General features: G+C 44.8%; 1 protein-coding gene and 1 long non-coding RNA gene across 2 annotated transcripts in view; both read right to left on the bottom strand.

The window, feature by feature from the left end:
• The window catches only part of LOC142564284 (uncharacterized), a 111,913-nt gene that overhangs the window by 70,189 nt on the left and 18,184 nt on the right, over window positions 1–23,540 (bottom strand). The window contains exon 2 of the mRNA XM_075675229.1: window positions 238–419. Coding sequence (XP_075531344.1) covers window positions 238–419 — 182 coding nt within the window. The remainder of the gene's footprint in view (window positions 1–237; window positions 420–23,540) is intronic.
• LOC142564285 (uncharacterized) lies at window positions 8,370–13,266 on the bottom strand. The gene is made up of 2 exons (XR_012824537.1): window positions 13,086–13,266; window positions 8,370–11,998 (listed from the first exon to the last, which is right to left on the bottom strand). It is a non-coding gene; the product is annotated as an uncharacterized LOC142564285 (long non-coding RNA).

Here is a 23,540-nt window from a genome sequence, read left to right as displayed (position 1 = left end):
ATATATATATATATATATATATATATATATATATATATATATATATATATATATATATATATGTAGCAGTCTATATCGGAAGTCTTGCAGATTATCTAAAACCAATCAACTACACCGTATGAGGCAGGGACTGCCACTGCAGAGCCTTCTTCGCAGCCCTCCTTTGCCGGTACGCAGAGCCCTGTTGGGGGCTACACGCACCAAACTATAGCAGAGGAAATGTCGGCGCAGACTGACCTGCGTCTGCGTGAGTCCCAGGGAGGCGGCGAGCTCGGCGCGCTCGGGCAGGGCGAGGTACTGGGTCCGCTGGAACCTCCTGTTGAGCTGCTGAAGCTGGAGGCTAGAGTAGATGGTGCGGGGCTTTCGCATCTTCTTTCCCTTGCCGTTCACCCTCAGCGTATCTTCCAGCTGGGACTTGTCTGCGCAGACCACACAACAGGGGCCCCGTCTCAGAAACGCGCATACCGCATGCTGTCGCCATTGTGTTAACACATACGCAGAGACGCGAGTGTTTATACCTTGAAATCGCAAAAGAAAAAGAAAACATTCTGTGTTTACCGCTGCTCTGTTCTTGCACGGATTTTGCAGCAAGGTCGAATTTCACTGTCCGAACCTTTCGGCATATAAGATGTGCCACTGTTACTTGCGTAGCTTGTCATTTAAAAAAAAAAAAAAAGTTCGAATTTCCCTTCGCGTGCGCCTCTTGCACTGAGTGATGCTTAGTACGGTAAAAAGAAGGCCTTCGTGATTGGTTACCTATAATCACTCGGGGTTTCATTCGAGAGGCGCGGGCGAAGGCAAATTCGCAGTTCTTTTCTTGACAAACCACTGTTACTAGAGGTCAATTGTCAATTCAGTAATGAACGTCTTCTTAAACACACACAATCGTGTCAAGGAAAAACAGGGGGAAGGTGGAAGATGGAAATTCAAGAGGATGAGCAAAACGAAACTTTCAAGGCTACGTAGTCGCCTTCAAAGAGACAAGTCCACTTGTCGAAACGTTGGCTCCCGCTTTCATCTTGTCCTCGTTTTGCACAACCGTATCAAGTGTTATGCTGAATGATTCAAACTACAAAATGTGACCATAGTGCAAAATGTGAGCAAGAAGAGAGCAAAGGTAAGCGCAAAAAAATTTTTTATGTAAATTTAATGGGGAAAATGGACGTCCCTTTACTGAAACAGATCACTTAAAACGTGAAGAGTCTAAGCAAATGTGACCACTCGTGTTGTTTTTATCCTTTATTATATCTGCAATCGTTGTTCCGGGGGCTTTCTTTCACTTCCAAAGCAGCATGTTAGCGTATACTTCTAAACAATCTGCGCGGTTGTAAACAAACAAGCATAGAGCAGGCAAGGCGACTATGATATCACTTATCTCTTTTAGCTTTCCATGTCACCATCGCCAGTTCAGAGCAGCAAACCAGAGTTTCTGTTCCGGTTAACTTCTGTGATTTTCCCCCACCCTCTCTCCTTCTACACCATTCACCGCATTCAAAAATGCATGCTACAGTAAAAATCAAGCTTCTTATCAGTCTCTATAAGAGGCATCGATTAAGGAGTGTCAAGATCCCATTGGCTCTCCGGATAAGCGCTGGTAGTAATGAGTGTAACGGCATGGGATACGTACAAAATTCGTCCAGAATTCAGTCGTTTTAGCTTTGCTCGCTTGTTTGACCAGCTGTGTTTCAAAACATCGTGAATAGTACCGAGAAAAAAGAGGATATAAAAAATACAGACTTTCCCGGTCATCAATCACGCAAATGTACAACCGCCGGGTCGCAAATGTAGCCGAAGAAAACATACACCGGCATTATAGGTATACGAAAGGCGCCGGCATGAGTGCTCTGGTCGTGTCGTTCAGGTATTGTAAACATCTATGTAGGGGTGTGCTTCGCGCGTCATTTATAACCACGACGCTGCCTGGGGGTACGCGTACGCGGGAAGGCTGCTTGCACTTGCTGAGCACCACACGCGCTACCGGCGTGGAAGAAACACGGCGGCGTCTGAAGTCGTTTTCGTAAGAGAAAGGGAAAAAAGAACCTAGTACACAAGAACATGGAGGCCGAACGCAACACTTATGGCGTTAGCCGTGTCAAGCTGGATTAGTATCGTCGATAAACTTGCCGCGGCGACATTTCGTTGAGAAAACACATAAAAGAAAGCGTCGCTGAGTCACTTCTTGCTAGAGTACGAATAATTTGAAGCTATAGTCATTCTGACTATATAGTAACGGCGATCATTCGGACTATATGTAGTAACGGCGAGTGAGTGAGTGAATGAGTGAGTTAATGAGTGAATGAGTGAGTGAGTGAATGAGTGAGTGAGTGAGTGAGTGAGTGAGTGAGTGAGTGAGTGAGTGAGTGAGTGAGTGAATGAGTGAGTGAGTGAGTGAGTGAGTGAGTGAGTGAGTGAGTGAGTGAGTGAGTGAGTGAGTGAGTGAGTGAGTGAGACTATATAGGATATGTTGGCATAACACTCTTCGTTCTTCCGCTTCCAGATACAACTCTTCTTCGTTCTCTCCGTAACGACGAAAAGTTGAATGACTGGTGAAACGCTGACAAGGGCTGGAATGAATTCCTGAAGCAGTGAGCAAAGTATATGTATGGGAAACGCATTTGAGTTTTCGTCTGCCAGAAAGAACTCGACGAGTTCAAAGGCGGCAGTGTCCGCTACTGCAAGCGAGAGTCTTTACCAACAACTTCGTCCTATAATCACTATCGACATCAGACGCTACTCTCTGTCCCACAGATGCGTGACCACCTCGACCGGACTTTCAGTTTGAGCTGGTGCAACCCCGCCCCGCGGCGCTGAGACCTTGGTCCGCGCTCAAGGGCAAAGGTGACGGACAGACGCGACCACGCCTTGGTCAAACATTTCGTCACAGAAGAGAGCGAGACTTCCGCGGCAAATTGGGAATCGATGCCTTCGCAACGTTGCATTATGCACGCGTGCAGTACGCGGACGCCATGAGCAGTTTGTTGCACAGTGCTATCTCGGTAATATGTATTGCGCAGCGAGGTCATGCACTATACCTTCGAAAAGCGAAGCCTGGCGAATTCTCGCGGACATAACTGTCGCGGCATGCGGTATGCTTGCTGCCTTGCCGAAAACAGCTCATCCTCAGAAAATAATAATAATAATAATAATAATAATAATAATAATAATAATAATAATAATAATAATAATCTCCACCATGGTGGGATTGAACAGCCCAGTGCTCTAACCGAAACCGCACGTCTACTATTCTCCCTGACAACGTCAAGTATATCTTTTCGAGACAATTGGCGTCGCGTGTCATGCCTGTGTGCGAGAAAACCACTTAATGAAGGATTCGCTTCACATACATTGCAACCTGCGCGTTGGACCTGCGTATTTTTTTTCTTTGTTTACTTGTTCCCTGTGCTTTCTTTTACAAGAGTGAGAGAGAGAGAGAGAGAGAGGGCTCTTTATTAGAAAAACAGAGAATTTTGCCGGCGCGTATATAGCCGCTGGCATGCTACTCTGTATAGGGATGGGGAATGGGATTAAAAGATTCCGGAAAAGAGTGGGACAAAAACAGGATAAAAATAAATATGAAATGTCCGAGTTGACCTGATACTAGTATTTACAGGTGACACGGCGGGTAAATTTAGACTTCTATTTGACCAATTTCTGTCAGGTATTTTAACAATAAATCCAAAACCCGTCGCTGTTTTGAAGGGCCGGGCATTGGACCTTGGAAGAGTGTAGATGAGCGAACAACCTAGTCAAAGTCCAAAAGTCCGGCGTGTTCTGCATATGTCAAATTGAAGAAGTAATTTAAACGGACACTAAAGAGGAAAATTATTTCTGTTGTATCAGTAAAGTACCCTTCCGCAATAACAAAAACGCCACTCTTCGCGCGAGAAGACACTTGGTAAGCAAGAAAAAGTCGAATGACAAAGGCGACGCCTCCTCCGAAGTTGCCGCACCAGTTCGCGTAGACGTCATGAATTTCTGCGGCGTCTTCTTAGGTCTAGTTAATTATTTAGCTGCAAAGATCGACTACGCTGTGCTCTAACGGAGCAAAAGAGTAAACAGGGATAGTTTAGGGAACTCCTACGGAGTCAATGCGACCCAAATACGAAAAAGAAATGCCTTGAAATCCGTGACTTCACACTGACGTATACCCGCGCTGGAGCTTCGGCGCGAAATTGAAAAACTGAAACTCTGACCTTCATTTTATCTTAATATAATCAACCTAATATTAAACAATTAACGACAACAGAGCTTTCAAACATCGTTTAATCAGTACGATGCACTGATTCGCTGCTTTGCTTTAGTGTCTCCTTAATGAATGCTTGGAAACCTTGCCGGACGCGTCTTCGCATGCATATACACGTTTCTCGAACACCTCCAGGTCCGCGAACAAAGCCGCCCCGCATGCAGCTGCCGCCTGTCAGAAGGCGCTGCACTGCAGCAGCGCCCTTTCTTTTCTTTCTTTTTTTTTTCTGTTCTCTCTTCTCTCGTTCTCCTTCCGTCACCGAGGCTGTCTCCTCGGTGTCCGTGCGTACCTGGAGTGTCCACGCACGAATGCGTCCAGCAACACGCGACGACGACGACGACCACGCAAGGCGGCGCCGCCAGCGAAGCCGGCGGCCATCGTCGGGAGTGACCAGCCGGAAGGGGCGAGCTAGACGCCGAGGCGAAGTCATAACGCCGAGAGAGAGAGAGAGAGAGAGAGAGAGAGAGAGAGAGGAAGGGAGCGTGGCGGAGCCCAGAAGAAGAGAAATGTTACGCGCACGCGGCTGTGTAGCAGGCGTTGCAACGGCGGCGGTAGCCATGCGGCGGAGGGAGCCGAGACCTCCGAAACAGGAAACACGTTCAAGGACTTCTCTCGGAGAGGCTTTTCACTCTCGGCCAACTTCGTTGCCGGTCCGGCGGGCGGACAGCCCCGGGACCGCCGGACAGCGCGTGCCCGCGGCACCATGCATGGGGCATGTGGCGGCAGCGTCCGAACGGCATGCATGTGTATATGGCACGAACCGGCACTTGCGATGCGCCGCTCGGAGGCATCGTAATATGCGCTGTAAAACACGTCGTGGGGCTAGTTGGTGCATAGCTTTCAATAGATGAAGCGCCAATATTGACGGCACGCTAGGAAGAAACAAAGACAGGACATGTCGTTTCCTGTCTTTGTTCCTTCCCAGTGTGCTGTCACTATTAGCGCTTCATCTACTGAAAGTAATGTGCGCAGAGGCGCCAAACTGCGGTCATCTGCAACGCCTGGATTTCGGCGAGTTTACCGTCTGGTGAACCTGCTGCGACTGGGAAACGTTTCGATGTTGAGGATAGTGCGCCTTGCGCTGCAGAAACTCGCGTGTCTTATACGCGACAGTGAACTTCTGGACACGTGGTAAGCGTTTCGGAATAGCGCGTGAGAGGCACAGGCGGAGCACTTGCCGGCCCAGACTGCCAGGCTAACTAACCCTGCCTGTGGTAAACATCTTAACTAACCAACTAGCCAGCCATTGTTAGTTAACGGAGCGGAGCAGAAATTGGAAAAATGCATCATACGCCCACGCAAGACGGCGAGCAGAACCACTCACTAGCCGGTGTTTATTGTCAGGGGGACACAGGAGTGCTTTCAGGCAGAAAACAGCGCACGATATATATATATATATATATATATATATATATATATATATATATATATATATATATATATATATATATATATATATATATATATATATGCAAAAAGAAGCAAAGCCTACACATATACATCCCGTTCAGTTATAAGGAAAAGGAGATCTCGGTTTACATATGGTGTGAACCTATCGTGAAGTTTTGCTGATGCAATTGGAAAAAAGCGCCGTGCGTTTTGATTCTTTGCCTTTTTTTTCTTCAACAGCCAAATTGAATCGTGACCATGCCAAGTGTGAGATACTCCTTTATTTACGAAGTCCCACGTTATTTCCGCAACTTTGCCTCCTCGATTGAGTGACGAGGCTTGACACCCCCAAGACAATAACACGTAAGCTGCGAGAGGTGCCTGTACAGTGAAGGGCTCTGCATGGAAATATACAGACTGGCGTTTTCTTAACGTGAACCCCCAAAAAAAGTGCAAGTAGACGAACGTTTTTCTTATATATACCACATGTGCACCGCCGTCGGAAAGCAGACAAGCCTCGATAGGGAAGCGAACCGGCGACCTCGCGCTCGCACCTGAATGGAGTGGTAGCCGCTGAGTCACATGCGCCGGGTAACTTTCCTTCCTTCAATATTTCTCCAAGGTCGTTTCACGAATTATATTCCTTTTACTTCGTTGGTTTTCTTTTTGTTTTGTTTTTTTCATTCCAGTAACACTGCGTGTCTCAACCTTCACCCGGGTTTAGGCACTGTTTTTTTCTTTTCCTCGACTAAGCAACGTCGTCCGCTGCGTACGCCGCGAAGCGCGCTTCAAGCGAGACAAGTGCCCGGCCGTCTCCTAAGACAATGGTGACGTCCTCGTCAAGAAAAAGATGATGCCATAAAGAGGAGGAGACGGAACGAACGAAGAGCAAAGAAAAAAAAAACAAAGTAAAAAGAAAGTCGAGAGCGGCTCTCGCCACGGCAGGCTGTATAGCAAGGCAGGCGGGCAAGCCAGGCCGAGCCTTTCTTTGCCAGCAGGACGGCCAGCACCACCGCTTCGGCAGCGTGGCCCCCATACAGCGGGCGCGCACACACACACACACTACCTTCGAGACTTTCTCTCTCCCCCACTGCCCCCCCCCTTTCCCGCTCGCAGCGCCAGCGAAAGAAGCCCCGCGGGCATCGCCAGCGTGTACGCGTCCTGCGAGGAGGGCGGCCCGTCCTTGTCGTCCCGCTCGCTTCAAACCTTTCTCTCGCGGCTCCCGACGCAAACGCTGCAGTGAACCGCCACCCACGACAACATATGCCAGACGTGCTGGCCGCCTTATAATTTTTAAACAAAACATCAGTCCAATCCCCCCAAAAATATATTCATATTATTCGATTTTTGTTCTTTTATTATTACGCGAAATCTAGACTTTGGAATATCAGAGAGGGTTTAGTTCAATAAAACGTCTCTCTTTCCAATCGGGTACCTGGAGTTACGCTGTATTAGCGAGTCTACGATAGAGAGAGAAAAAAACTTTATTGCTCTATAGCGATACCGTAAGATTACGCTTGATTGGTGCAAGCCATGAAAGATGCCAGCACACACTAAGAAAAAAAGGAGTATCTCTTACTCTTTTCGGAGAGTCTGGACTTGCCACGTATACGACACACTTTGTGGGAGACACGCGAACACTCTTTCGGAAGAGAGTCCCGAGACTATCTGTGCTCGATACAAGGTGGTTACGTGACTCCACACCCAATAGTCATGCACACTCTCTTGTAGTAGTCTCCTAACCCTCTCAAAAGGGTCACACGACTATTGCTGAGGGAGTCCGTTAACTATTCTGCATGAGTCAGACGACTCAAGATAAAGGGTCATATGACCGCTGCTGAAGGATTCAGGTAACAATTCTTGATGAGTCTGATGACTCCAGCAGTGTGTGTCGAGTTACCCTTAGTGCGTGGTGCAGGACTCTTGCAGATAGAGTAAAATAACTAATCCATGTAAGTCGTTTGACTCTCGGATGGCAGTGTCGAGCCGCTTTTCAAAATGTGTCACCAACTTTTGCTGTAATTACACACGACTACAGCTAGTTCTCAAGATGACTACTGTAAAAAGACAACATATAAGAAAGAACCCATAGCAAACTTGCCAAAAAGGACATGGCAGGTTAGCAACAAAAAGTTAACATTTCATCACCGTTTGTCGTCTTCTGGAAAATTCAAATGTATTAGCACAGAATCACCATGAAAGCAAGACAGTTCTCATTACTATTAAACTGGAATCAATAGCCAACCATGCAAAACAGTCTTAAATAAACATCCAATATGTAGCCTGCAGGTGCATATGCATGATACTGCAATGCAACTCAGAACCATAATGAGACCCCAAAATATTATGTAACTCATGTAGAAGTTCAATTCAGCACTGCACAAGTCTCTAATGTCAAAACATTTATAAGTTAAACCTATTTCACTGTTCTTCGAGACGTGTTTTTATTTAGAACTTTTTAACATTTTAAGCACACAAGCTACACATAATAAATAAAGAAGGCTGCACTTATGTACAAAGGAGACCCAGATAATCAAGTGCAATAAAAACAATATTCCAACTTAGATTACATAATCTATGCATTATACTATGCTTGCTGAAAACAACTGGTTGGCAATTGATAATCCAATCTAACAGTAAAAAGAGCTGTCTTACCTTATGGTACTCTTGTTGGCACTTTTCCCCCACAACATGTGCGTGTTAGCGTCAGTTGAAAATTGATCTGAAAAATACCACATTAAAAAGTTGTGCATCAATTTTATTCTGTCATACAACATGCAACAGTGTATAAAAGCTTCACAACAGATAATATTACAAAAATAGATACAGCAACATTTATACTAATTGTTTATTTATGTTGACAAACATACTTTTCCAAGACGAAGCTTAACAGCTGACACAGACAATTTCACAGATTGCAATAACCACTAACACAAAACTTGCCATAATGCAAACACGCTGACAAAATATGTAACACAGGTCGCTGTATTTTGTTACGGCAAAGATAGCACATGAATAATGAGGACAAGGGAGGAAGCAGAACACATAAACAAAATATACCCAGCTGCATGCACGCAGCTGTAACAATACACATTGTGCACCAAGATCCAAAAGAAACAAAGAGGAAGATGTGAGGAAGGCTTTTTTTACTCATCACAAGTTATCCTGTAAGAGCAGATTATGCACTGGCTGTAATCTACCCTCAGCACATACGTAAATAAGTTACATTAGGTGCCACATTTACAAATCACTCATATGATGTTCTTGTGATTGTCGTTATTCCGATTTTTAACTTGGAAAGCATGACTGAGTTACGTAAAGCCTCCCAACGGCTTGGCACATATACAGAAAGAAGTGTTTCTATAAACACTGGAGGTCATGGAAGGATGACTGGCACATACCTCTTTTAATTCTTTTGTCTTTGTCTTTATGATTATCTACCACAGTAGTCTTTTGTAGAGTGAAACACATCCAGATAATACGCTGTGGGCAACAAAGTGTGAATAACTGTTCTTGATATCTACCTTTCTCTGGTGTCCCGCTAAGGTAAGATTGGTGCAAAAAATTGTCTTCCCAATGTATGCGTTCCCACAAAACAAAACAGGAGCAGATGATAGGCCACATTAATGCTGCGCGAAATAACACATCTGTTCTTAACTTACCACTGTCATTCCAATCTGGTGCGATTTTCTGCTTTGTTGTGCACTCTAGCACAGGTGCTACGCAGTTCACTTGGTGCCCAAAGCAACTCTCACACCATAGCATGATGTAAATTTTGTTTTTCAAATTCTAAGCGAAACTCAGGTTATGGGGGACAATTGCAAACTTACAGTTTTGCTTTGTATCTTCATTATGTTGTAGAGCAGGGTAGAAAGCAAGAACAGATATTTATAATTTGGGTTCCCACTGTGCATTGCATGGATATGTTTCAATGAATGATACAAGTCTACCATATCAGTAACTGGGAATATTGTATGTAATTGAAATTTTGCGATTCCCAGTGAAGAAACAGTTTTGACAATATGTACCAAGGCAACTAGGTCACTCATGCTCACAAAGGAAAGAAAATAAAAACAAGCAAGATTACAAGAAGTTCGAACTTGCAACCTGAGGTGAGACACCTCGCATGACTGATTTATGTATTTACTGAGCATAAATTACATCTGGCGCATAATCTGCTTGTACAAGATGACAAACAACAAGTTACTCTTGCTTTCTCTCTGGGGCATTTGGCTCTTTTGAACACATGCACATTTTGTGGCACAGCTGTGTGGATGTAGCTGGGCACAGCTGTTAATCAGCATCAATCTGTTTTTATGGTCCTGTACTATTATTGTTGTAATTTATAATTAGCAAATAGCCTAACTATTGGGTTGATCAGCTCCATTTTAAACAAAACATACTGACAGATTTCCCTGTTTATCGCTAACAAAGAGATGGGTACATCATTTCAGATTTCAAGAGCTGTGGAACAGAACAAATGCCAAGGACAGAAAATCTACAGACCAATACCTTTTTTTATTAAATGCCATGTACTAGCCCTTTCTGCAACGAATACCATTATTACCAAAAATTGTAGCCTGAAAGAATAATTGGGAAATATTTACAAGAAAGTGCACATAAAAATATTTTGCCACTATGTAGGACATAACTAAAAAACACCAGCTATACAAAAACCAATGACAATTCAAATCTACATAAAACTCCCCATGAATGGCAGTATATTCAAACCTCTAGTACAAATAATTAAAAAGAGTTGTTTCCAGAAGCATTTCCCCTTAATAAGTGGGTGTTAGTGTTCCTACAAAAGGGTTAGAAAATGCCTTCAGGCATACCATAGGGAGTTTTATAAATAGCACATGCACGCATCTGCCTAAAAAGCCCCACGCCCTGCTTGTATTCCTTAGTCATTTTTCTGCATTCTGTTGTATGTCACCGTTTGGATCCCTTAACACTGAGTGCGCAAAACCAAAAAACAGCCTATTAATACACTGAATTTTTAGCCTGTAAAGGGGTTGCGTGGCAATGGGGGCAGCCAACTCTAGTGTGAGAACAAACAAATATTTGTTCTCGCGTTAGTGAAACCAGTCAAAATATAATCTCACAAATTTGGAAATGAATGCGCAAAGAACCTTGCTGACTGTCACATTATTGTCCCGAACAAGATCTTTTGGTGTTTACAATTCCTAGTTTAATTCACTTACCTCTAGTAAATGGGCTCTGACCTAGAATACTCAGTGTAGGAGACTGACCAAGACCTGGAAGCCAATGTTTAAATCTGAAATAAAGACATTCGTCCCCCGACCACATGGCACTGCTTCGTTATCAGAAGAAGCATGCATCCATGGTCATATAGTCTGTAAAATTATTTATACATCATCTGTGGCGTTAAGCTTGCATTAACAAATTCTGAAAATTAGGAAATACATCTGCTATTTAAAGCACTGCTGTAAACCTGTGTGTTTGAAAAATGCAATACTCAAAAGGTGTAATTTAACCAATGTGTGCATGAAACCTATGCTGCCTTTGACATTCGTCAGTGTGGCAAATAAGCACTGAGAAATGCCAAGGGTATCATAGCTTTTATGTCTCAAACTTTGCATGCGAGTACCACTGGTATCTTTGCAGCGAAAAAAAGTCACATTACTACCAGACTTTTGAGGGGAACCCATGTTTCTCTAGTTTAATATTTTCTTTCTTGCGCTCTTATATCCTTGAGTTTATCAAAAATAACGGGTGTTTGAAATAAGTACTCCATATTGCTCTTAAATTTATCCTGCACCAGAGCCCATGTTAAGTTAAATTTCTTGAACACATTGCAGTGCTGTAGGTTATCAAAGGAAGAAAAAATACTGTAAGTTTGCATTTTAGCCTTCTGTACAACAAGAATTAAGAACCTATCAATTACATCCACAAGTACAAAAGAACTATGAGAAACGGGGCATAAAGACGGGTATACATTATAATAGCAGGAGTTGATGGTGAGAATTCTGCGAGAAAGGAACTATTAAAACTAGGTGTAAGAAACATATGAATTATAATATTAGAAATATTTGCAAAGAATTTGAAGAGACAAATAGAATGTCTGTTCAAATCACTCCACCCCAACATTCATCCATGGTTCGATAAGTGATCGATAAGATAAGAAACAGCTGGTGATGCTGTTTGGATAGATGGAAACTGAGGTACAGCTGTGAAATAGACGGAACAAGTAGAGGGGTCACCAAGTGTTGCGCGCTGGTTGCACAGCAGGTTTCCTTGATCTCTGGACTCACTCGACACTGATGCATTGAGCCTGGTTATATGTAGTTCGCAAGAGGCCTGGCCCGAGTATGTGGCATGGCTTGGGTAAAATTTCAAGGCAACCTGAAAAACACAGATCCAAATATATAAGCGCCAAAATATTCTGCACCATAGGGCAAATCTGAAGTTTACCATCTGCACATAGCAGATGATGAAAACAGATACAAGTCACCAGACTCAAGGTATATAAATGTGCAAAAGTGTAAATGAATGTGAAGAGCTGCTTGTAGGATGGAATCCTTCATTTTGTCTTTTCTAGATCAATAATAGTATCTTAACATAAAGTCAAGTGTACACGACCCTCCCTATTTGTGTCAGTAGGCTATTCCATGCCAGCTGTTCCAACCTGGCACACGACCACTTGGAATTTCTTTTTGAAAACTGGGGGCCCTTCAATATAGAACAAATCTCAATTTCACGCAATACTTAAAGCAAAAAAAATTTTACTGGCGTAAACACTGTCACATTTTGTGTAACGCACCAAACTATGCATGATAAAATGGCATAGCCAAAAAAATTGGTTCCTTCATTAAGAGGGCCAAATTTTTTACGACATTGAAGAGAGGCCTTACACCAAGAACTTGACTGCTTATTAGCCACTGCTCACTTTATTATGGCCGATTAAAATGGACCAAATGGCTTATTAACATTATTTTCACAAAAGTGACCTACAGCAAAAGCTGTAAATTTATGTAATCCATGTGTTTAGGACTTGTGCTGTGTGCAAGAACTGGTTTCAGAAAGATACATTATGCAGCAGAGCAGAGAGAGGAGGATGAACTTGGGAAAGAAGTCAGTTTTGGTGTACGTTAATTGGCCTACTTACCATTGAGGCAGCCCTAGTAAATTTATGCCAAATACCATGTATGAGAGTACACTGTATTGTTTTTAAATTGGTAAAGCTTTATCAAAGTAGTTTTTGTGTTACGCAAGAAAACAATTTTACAATTGGTCCCCTGTAGTTTCAAAATTTGCATCGCATTTCGTCTAATACACACAGCCTCTTGGAAGCTAAGACAAAATGCATAGACTTGAGCATCCCTGCACAGACAGAAGGCGAGTCTAAACTGCTTCGAAGTTACTTCTTTCATTGCTGAGTGGCTACAAGCCACTTCACTCAAAAAGACGCCGCTTAATTGCAGGTATTTACCTGAATATTTGTGTCTGCTGTCAGCCTACTTGGCATCATCACTAAGGCTGCCAACTCCCTAGTGGACGTGGTCGGGGCATGGTGGTGGCACGATGCAGTGGCAGAAGCCGCCAAAGGCTCCCAACTCCCTAGTGGACGTAGTCGGGAAAGGGTGGTGGTAGGACGCAGGGGTAGGAGCCGCCAGAGTACCTGCAACAAATTTGCACAAATGTTCTTAGTTCTACCACGTCACGATTTACAATAAAAATTTTGCGGTCTGTGTAACATGGCTACCAATACAAATAAAGGCAAACAGTTAGGTCCTACTAGACAACTATAACCCCGACAAAAAAGAAACGGTACTTATAGGGACACTAAAGTGAAACAATAAAACAGTTTAAGACTAATGAAGCATTGTTTGAGAACCCTGCAGGCAGTCATTTCAAAAAAATAGTTTATTAGATGAGAACATGAAGGTCCAAGTATCAGTATTTGAATTTCGCGCCAAAACCCCAGCGCCGGTACGTCAGCGTGACGTCGGGGATTCTAAAGCATCTTTTCGCATTTGGGCTCTGTTGGCTGAATAAAGGTTCTCGAAACTTCCCATGTTTATTATTTGGTTCCTTTAGAACCCAATGTAGTCAATCTGTACCGCTAGATATAATTAGTAGGCCCTAGAAGATGCCATCAAAATCCAAGACATCACAGCCCCCAGGTGCGGGAACTTAAGTAGGCGTCGCCACCTGTATTTCGTTCCTGCGCTTTTCATGGCTTGCCAAACATCTTATCGTTGTAAGAGTGGTGTTTTTGGTGTTGTAGAACGGTGATTTCCTGATGCAGAAGAAATCATCTATCACTTTACTGTCCCTTTAAGTTTATGAAAATCCAAACAATGAAAAAAAATGTGCAACCGATTTGTGCATGGAAGCTTGGTTGAAGTGATCTGCTAGTCAACTGCAAGCCTGCCACCTTAAAATGTCATTGTAAATTTCTTTACATGCATTATGTAACCTGCATTAATACAAGTTTAAAATCTCTTAACATAAGTAAATCACCAAGCTAATTCAGTTAACGAATTCCAGTGGTCGTTAATGCAACAAAGTGCAAGCTCGGAATGAAGCTGGCCAAACTGGGCAGTGAAAAATAACAATGTGGTTCTCTACATCTTGTTTTTCTGGCTTTCGCTCTAGCGTTGGAATATACAAGAATTTTGACATTCCTGATATTTCACCCTGCTAATTTCTATTCCATAATGCATAATACTTGAGCAAGAGCAATACTGCTTTCTTTTAACCGTAAATAGTGATAGAACAAGAAAATTCGCTGGAGCCAACGTTTTGAGAAAGATCTCCCTTTTGTCGAAACATTGGCTCCAGCGATGCTCCTTGTTCTACGGCTCTTCATCATGTCAAGTCTGTCTTCCTGTGTACCTCTGTACTTTCAATGTTATGTCAATGAAATTGTAATAACAGATCATTAGTAAGTGTAGCTGCTGAGGAATTTGGGCTTGTTGGTAGATAACAACAGCATAACTGCGCAACATAGAGATACGGACAAAGGAGGCTTGTGTGTGTTGTCTTCTCCAACCATGTCTCCCCTTTTGGCAATTACTCTGTCTCAATGTATAACTATTACCCTTTGCACAATAATACTAAAATGCATAAAGACAGGAAGGTGGACACAAAAATTACAACAGATAGCATCATATGCTAATGAGATATGCAAAAGTGCCTGCTACAATTTGTCTCACCCATAACGTGCTGGGTAAGATGGCGACTTCTGGCTGTTGCCATTTCTTGAATACCTAAAATAAGATACATATCAAAATTATAAAAATACACAGGACAACAGCAGTAGCCGAGGACATAACGCATTGTTTAGTACAAGTGAAACTAAACTCTGATACACGGCAGACAAAATTTCCTTTTATTAAATTAGTAGAAAAATACACCACACTTCATTTCATTCAATACTGTCAGCATTTCTTGGTACAAAAAAAGGTATTTCTGCATGGAAGCAGCAAAATAATAAATGGCCTTCTACTTTTACAAAATATGCTGCAGCGATTAAGCCAACTGCAGCTGTATATACTTAAAATTGTTGTATGCACATTACAATAGCCAAGACAGGATAACCTTGGGTTCATATGCAGCTCACTGGAAGGTACAACTTTGCAATCAACTCATTTCTGCTTGGCAAATATACGCACTAACATAAAACTACAAATAAAAGGAACCTTTTTTCATAAAACACCGGACTCGATATAAAAAATCCAGTAGCAATATTACAATTTCACCACATAACACAGCCAGGTTTTGTAAGCCTAGTAGGATTTACTATATAAATGTTGCAGCAAGTTCATGCTTTTAAATATTTACAAGCGTGAAAATAAAGATTACGTAAACATAATACATTATATATAGGCTTAGATTGTGAGCTAATGTGTTTTCTACTTACAGCCAAATGCACATAAAATTTGTTCTGTTTCAGCGCTTTTAAAGCGCTGTGTCTGTTCGCTTGAGCAGGCAGCCGCTTTACCGCTCTTAAAATATCTGTGCTCCCACATCGCCTGACACTGCCATACAGCGTTGTAGCGCTTTTATTATTCGCCGTAATATACCTAAAGCGCTAGTAAATCTTCAGAATACACAAGCTGTCTTTTCGACTATCTGTCTTCGCCAGCGAAAGTCACACTGGTGCGAGTATTGTACCTACACATCCAGTTACGCAGTACTTGATATTCTACGGATTTTTCGATGCGACAGGCCACTCGTCACTAGAGTCGTTAAGAACGGTGTTTCTCCTGGCAGTACAGCTTTGCAATAATTTCAGATGCTCTCCTGAGGCTTCCGTGTGCCAGTAGTATTTTCGCATACATACGCGCACGCATGCCTAAGAAACGTCTGTGAACTGCCAAGAGAAACGTGGCGCAAAATGTAGCCATACCGGAAGGGCAGAGTACGCGCCGTTTGTAAACTCGGAACAAAAGCTGATATGCTTACCTGAGACGTTAAGAGAAATATGGCACAGGTCACTCCTCGCTGGTAGTCGTTCGTATGCATCTGGTCGTCTCTGTTTGTTGCGATCTCCCATATCACAATGAAAGATGCAATGCAAACCGCAACACTTCGGGCGCTTGTAACGGTCCGGCGAGCTGCGCTTGCTCGATGTCGGCAAAGACGACATCGGCGACACGCTGCTGCTGGCGGCGGTCCCCCTCGTTGCAATCACACAGCACGGACAGAAGCTCCCACCGTAACTTGCCGCAACGCCTGGTTGCAGTCGCCCCTAACGCAGCGATTTCAGAACCACTCAACGACAACGTACTCGCGCGTGATGCAGCGCAACTGTAAAATGGCGTCATGCTACTGACGGCTTCGGCTTTGGATCATTTTGTATCTGCACAACTGAGCAAAACAGTTGCGCTAGTTTCGGTTTTGTTTCCTCGCGTTGAGATAAAAATTGTTTTGCTCACTGATAATTTTACGTCACTTAAGTAATGTTCACGAATGAAACAGCCATGAATTTAACACGCGTCTTGAAATACCCGCTACGTTCACTTGGCAGAAGCAAAATTTGCTCTTCCGAGTGTGGTTGCGTATGAAATCTATCGTTGGGCTGTCGGAGCGTGCTCTAAGTGTGAAGACGCGGCGTAATTGTCCTTAATTTGCTTAGATATAACGGTGCGGCTGCCCTTGATTTCTGTCGAGTGCAGTTTGCTCTGATGTAAGGTAGAACTACAAAGCCGCCCATGTTACTGAATGATCTTGTGCACCTGAAGCTGCCAGAACTCCGGTATTTCCTCTACAAGTTCTTGCGACTGTGTGCCGCTGTCACCAAATGCGAGCGTAGTCATTTGGCGGAGATTTAGCAACACATTTTCTAGAGCTATAGTTCACCGCTCTATCACGACATGGAGAAGCAGCGTGGTTGGTACTTAGTAAAATTTTTTATTTATTGCGAATTTTGCGATAGCAATTGTATGGATACAACCGCCGAAATATATCTGTCGGTGTTGCCGTGAGCTTACGTATATAGTCAAGTGCGATAAGATCCTATCCTGCGCCGTTGGCTGTGCGCGTTAAAGGAAGTGTACGAGAGTGAGCCGAGACGTATAGTGCCTGGATGGGTGTCCCAAGTATCTATAGGTGGTCACGTGATAAAACGCGCGCAAGCCGGGGAAAGGAGGCGCTGGTTTAGCACGCTCCTCCTCTGGCCGTTGCTCTAGCCCGGCCTGGCGCCACTCTCGCTCTGTCTTGGAAGGAGATTCTTGAGTATGGGAAGGAAAGGTTGGAGTAAAGTGCAGCGCAGTAACTGTCTCTCAGCAGAGGACACCTCAACCGCGCTGCACAGGGGGTAGGGAATGAAAGTAGGGGGAGAGAAGGAGCACTTGGCGATAATTTCCGATAGGTGCAAAGCGGGGGAGAGGGGGGAGAGGGGGAGGGCGCTTTTATAGCGCCATTTCAAGTTTCGGAGACGCTTCGAAGGACGAGGCAGCAGAAGCGTTCTGTCCGCTCTGTCCGCGCCCTTCATCACGCCGACGCTGTGACAGCGAGTGTTCGCGGTCATTGAATGAGATCTATTCATGTTTGCACGCGCGCGCGTGACCCCATGCTTGCTAGTTTACTGAGTAAGCGATTGTTTACCGCACTTTATTCAGGCGATGAAACTACGAACCTTGGTTCGTGCAGTTGTTCGTTCAGTGGTTCATGCAGCATTGGGGGGAAACTGCTACACTTTTGTTTTTACATTTCTAGGGGGTTCAAAAGCAGTGCTGCGTACGCTAATGTTTGTTTCTGGTCGCGGAACGCAACGCACTGCGGTAGCCCAGTGGCTGCGGTGGCCCAGCTCGAGGTCGCGGGTCCAATCAAAACCGCAGCAGTCGCCTTCCAGTGGGGGCATAATGCGAAAACGCGCGTATACTGTGCATTCCGTGCACATTTAAATAACCCGAGCTGCTGAAAATAAATCTGCAGTTTTCCATTACCGTGCGCCTCATAACAAGATCTTGATTTTGGAACCTAAATCCTCAAAATTTAATTTTACGTAGCGCAATTACATTTACAATCGGCACTGTTGAGTGCGCCTACTGAACTTGTTATCTCGTTGCAGTGCTCTCTTTAGTAGCCAATGCTTTTTTTTTAGATTTACTTATGGTCAGAATCCAGTGTGACAAATTCGGGTATTCCTTAGTATAGAAGCCAGCTATCACTTAAGTGTGTGAGATATTAACAAACATGTTCAAGGAAAATCGATATTTGGAGTTCGATGTAATTGCAGAACATGACAAGGACGAAAGAATGATACACCGCATTACAACCAGGACAGGAACCCGAGGGCCTGCCTAAAACAGAAGACGTTATCTGGTATTTCTTTTCCTGCATTTTAATCTGTCTCTCGCCAGACTCATCTCGAATATCAGAGGAGTCGTGATCTTTCACGACGACTCTTCGCGTGTTATTAAGAGTCAAACGACCCATACACAAATGTTGACTCTTGTTTTGTGACTCTACCCGCGCGAAAATGGGTCTTCGTAAGAAAAAAGAGAGTCAAGTTGCCGTGACTCACTTTTTACTCTCTTTTTTCTTAGAGTGCAGAACGAAGGACGCGTTGGTGAAGCAGCCCTCAAGCGTGAACGAATTACTGACAAATCATCCCATCACCCAAAAATAACATCGGAAAGCACATCTTAAAAAATATATATATATATATATATATATATATATATATATATATATATATATATATATATATATATATATATATATATATATATATAATATGCGCCGAAAATTTCGGCCTCATAACCTACTGCAGTCCTTTAAAACGACAAAGAAAGAGAAATAATTCGATGTCGATAGGATCATGAAAAATATCATGACAAAATCGGATCCGCAAGAAACAAGTCACTGTCACGGCAGTGTCTGATGCACGACGCCATTCGACTGAATGATTTACTTGTTATGTAGGAAAACTCATCAACATGTAGAGCATATGTCACAGCTTGGATTTTGTATAACGTTAAATTGTTAAATATATATGAATGCTGATGTTCACAGGGGAAGCGAAACATTAGATGTTATATATATATATATATATATATATATATATATATATATATATATATATATATATATATATATATATATATATATAAAGCTTTTTTACCAAGCGCGCTAAAGCACACACGCTAGACGTATATTACATTCCTTACAGCCGGGGATGATAGCTACGTACGTGAGAAATCGAGATTTTCCGCACTGACCAAGAACATCGGTATTCTACTGTTGCACACGGTGGAGCTCTACTCGCGAAATGGCTGTCCCTCCTGGACAAGCGTCGAGGCGCACTTTGTTCGCTTCGACGACAGTCGCATAATCACTCGACGACATCCGCTCCTCTGCGACAGCGAAGAATACGCGTAAGAAAAAGTGAAACTAAAGAGTAAAAAAAAAAAAAAATATCGGCGCGCGTCGGTCGCGGCGGCCGTGCTAATAACAGGCGAAGGCCGGCGAGGCGCATCGCCAGGCCTCGCCACTCAATCACGTAACGCGTCCCGACCGCACTTTGCTCGCCGCCCAATCGGGGCTGATGCGCACGCGCAGATGAGACAGAGAAAGCGGAGGAGGGGAACAGCGCCGGAGGCTGGAGTGGGGGCGAGAGTGGTCGCCAGCACGTGCGCACCACCTCCGCGCATTGGCACAGACGTCTAAAAACACACGCGCGCGCGAACTCTCACCTAGGCACATGTATGCACGCACGGTCGTACGGTATTAACTGATGATGATGATGATCACCATTATGATGAACCTCTGCCATGCCGTATTAACTCTCGTGATGGCCACATCCCTGTTATATTCTGTCATGCCGTATTACCTCTCGTGATGGCCACATCCCTTTTATATTCTCATTTTCTTTCACTTGTGTGTGTGTGGAAACACACACACACGACTATCGCGCAAATAAAGGCATCAAGCTCCTGCTTTGGTTCGATTTTTTTTTTCTAGGATGCGGGGAACTGTCGTGTCCCCGCCGAATGACCATACAATAGCAGGATAAGGGGCAAACACAAACCCCATCGCAAGCTTTGCCAATTGATGGCGGCACTTTATTGCCGAGAGCGAAGTCGCGAGTCTGATTAGCGACAGCCGCATTGCGATGCGGGCGGAATGCAAGCATGCTCGTCCACCGCGCTTGGGGTGATAAAACTCAGATGGTCTAAATTCATTCGGTTATCCCCCTACGAAATTCGGTGTCCCTCGTAAGCTCTTCACCCAGAAGACGGTAACATCCCCCCGCTCCCCACAATTTAGTTACACGCACGAAATGGTTTGGTCAACACACACACGCGCACACACACGCAAGCGCCCTCTAAAGCAGGCACACAATTGACGACCGCGTGCAATCATCGAGCAGTCAGCGGAGCAAGAACGCCGACATCGCGATCGCCCACCACCGCGCACCCAGTGTATGCGTTCTCTCCCCATCGCTTGAGGTTTCGCCTACACGGAGTGTATACACACACTCGACCATGCGCGCTCCCAGGTGTCGCGTGTCCACACACACACGCACGACGCAGGCAGCGAGCGTTTCGTGTGGGCGCTGGGGTTGCGTGCGTGGTGGTGGTGCGCGCTGTTGCGTGGCTGCTGGAGTGCTGGCAGCGCTGGCTCTGTTCCCTCCTCCCCCTCCTCCTCTCCCGCAGCCCTCGGGCGACTCTGGCGACGCGCCCTTCGGCCCGCTGACGGAAAGGCCCACGTTCCGTCTTTCGGGCCACCGCGCGAGAGCGAGGCGCGCGCAGCACGAGTCCCCCTTCGAAGGCCACGGCGTCTCTCGAGGGGATCGTCCATCCAAATACGCGTTCTGTCACGGCCCGCGTCTCCCTTTTCCCTTCTCTCTCTCTCTCTCTCTGTTGCTAAGTGCGTCCAAAAGAAGGCGAGTGTAAAGAAATTAGAAACGGCCCTGCCGTGATGCCACGGTCGTCACACACCGACACAACCCGCTTAGCATCATGCGCATTCGTCGCCTGAAAACTTCCCAGGCAACAACCTGCGCGATCACCTTGGGTTTTCGGGATGTTTTTGTCTGCACGGGCCAGCGGGAAGGGCTCCTGGAGCAATTTTCACATGGCGAGTTGTTGATGCTTCTCTTCAGAACCTTGGAGCTGTTAGAACCGAACACGGACCGCTCTACAGGGCACGCAGTGAAGGCGTTCGTGAACTCTGTGGCCAGCGAACCTTGGACCTATATTGTTTGTACGTATGTATTAGATTCTAGGCTTTTAGGTGCCAAAACAACGATCTGATTACGAGGCACGTCGTAGTGGGGGACTGTGGAATAATTTGGACCTCCTGGGTTTTTTTAACGTGCACCTAAATATAAGTACGCGGGTATTTTCGCATTTTGCCCCCATCGAAATTTGTATGTATGTATGTATGTATGTATGTATGTATGTATGTATGTATGTATGTATGTATGTATGTATGTATGTATGTATGTATGTATGTATGTATGTATGTATGTATGTATGTATGTATGTATGTATGTATGTATGTATGTATGTATGTATGTATCTTTAATCGCACAGGAAGGCCCAAGGCCTTTGTGGGGCTAATGGAAGGAAAGGGTAGATCAGTATTAATATGACGTCTACAATCGGTCTACTGACAAATTTAGCCAAAGTATCCATTTTATTATGTTTCCAGTGGTTCATTCAAAACCGAACGTTTTGCTCACCCAAAGCCTATGGTTGTGGATAGTTGAACAATTTAATTATTAATTAATTAATAATTACCTCGGAAAAGTAAACATTTCATCGCATTTTCTGTACGAATGTGTAGTAAACATTCGTACAGGTGAACAAGTTCGTCTTATTTTTTTTGTGTGTGTGCGTGTGAAACGTCTGTGACACCTTCTGTACACGACTCGCGTGAGTGTTTCTTTTTTTTTTTTTTTCAGTAGCAGAGGAAGGTCACTCCATCTGTTCCGAAGAAGTCGCGCGACGTCAGAGATAGCTGAAAAAGAAGGCGAGCGGAAAAGAAGACGAGCGGGCGACCGTGCGTCAATAGCGGAGAGACACCTCAGCGAAAAGGAAAATAAAATAGAAATATATTTTCCAAGACAAGACACAAGCGGGGCGAGCCGAAGGCGAGATTCCTTCAGGCGCTCGGAGAGGGAATTCCTTGCGCCACCGAAAAAGCGAGACGGCGTACGCTCACACGAGACGGGCTCGCCTCATCGGCCGCCGCCGCCACGCCTCGACCCGCGGAGCGCGTGAGACCTTCGGCGTCGGCCGCAGACCTTCCCGCTGGCCAGACCTCGGGGTCGCGCGCATGCGAGGAAGGAAGGGCCCGACGATGCCGCCCCGGCGTTTCACCCGCACACGCCTGTGCACGCAGCCTCCGTGTCGCGTCGGCGCATCGGCTTCTCCGTAATACCGCGTTTCATGTCAGGTAACCACCCCTCCACTCCTGTCATGCTCCCCTGGATTTGATTCGCTTGATGTTGCGGGAAATGCAGATAAATTTCGTCATCGGCTTTTCAGCGAACACACACACAAATGACAGGAGATACAAATGACACGAGGAAATCGGGAATTAAAATCAGAATGTTCTTAAAGGCAAAAAAGCAAGGATATTGTCTGTGTGTGTGTGTTTTTGTGTGTTACTGGCCGTGATCACTTGATACAACATGCTGCTCCATTTGCTTTCGGTGTGCCGTAGGAAATTGTCCCTGTCACATCGGGTCTGCTTGGGATGTCGCACACGTCAGTCGGTTATACGACGTGCCGCGCCTTGTCTTAGGGAGCATGCGTGGTTGATCAGAGCTCCTGACTTTTATTATTATTATTATTATTATTATTATTATTATTATTATTATTATTATTATTATTCCTTGTCACTCTGCCATCGCCCTAACTCTCGTCGTGCCCGGTATACACATCAGGACAAACTCCGGTCAACCTCCCAGCTTCTGTCCTCTCTGCGACACGAGTGCCAGTTGTCTGCATTCAAAAGTATGGCGTCCAGTAGTGTGCGCGACATAACCTTTACGCGTGCACCGCCGCGGTGAAAACAGTGAACGAGGTATACGAACGCACCACGAGAGTCGAGGTTGGTAACGCGCGAGAAAATTCGGCACGCGGGAGCAGACCCGCCTTGCACGTCGAAGACGCATGCCAGCGGCCGTGTTTCGGTTTCCGAACTGAAACAAACCTCGCGCACGCCACAATGTCGGATCCCGTGGAAAGGCACAGACGCCGCCTCGGCACTTCGTAAGCGGCGCCACGGCCTTCCTACCTTCTCGAAGACGAACGCGCACTCTGACTCAAGCACATGTCGCGAAAAAAGAATAAAGAAAAAAAGGAGGAAGGAACCAAAGGAAGAACACGCTATAGCGCTACCATTGTTCCCGGAGAGCTTTCCGTTTCTGCCCTTCTCGAGCTCTTGGCGCTTTCTTTTATGGCTCCATCTCTTCCTT

This window comes from Dermacentor variabilis, chromosome 11, assembly GCF_050947875.1.
Source record: "Dermacentor variabilis isolate Ectoservices chromosome 11, ASM5094787v1, whole genome shotgun sequence".
Classification (NCBI taxonomy): Eukaryota; Metazoa; Arthropoda; class Arachnida; order Ixodida; family Ixodidae; genus Dermacentor; species Dermacentor variabilis.
Note: the sequence above shows the minus strand (reverse complement) of the source record. Positions and strands in the feature narration are given on the sequence as shown.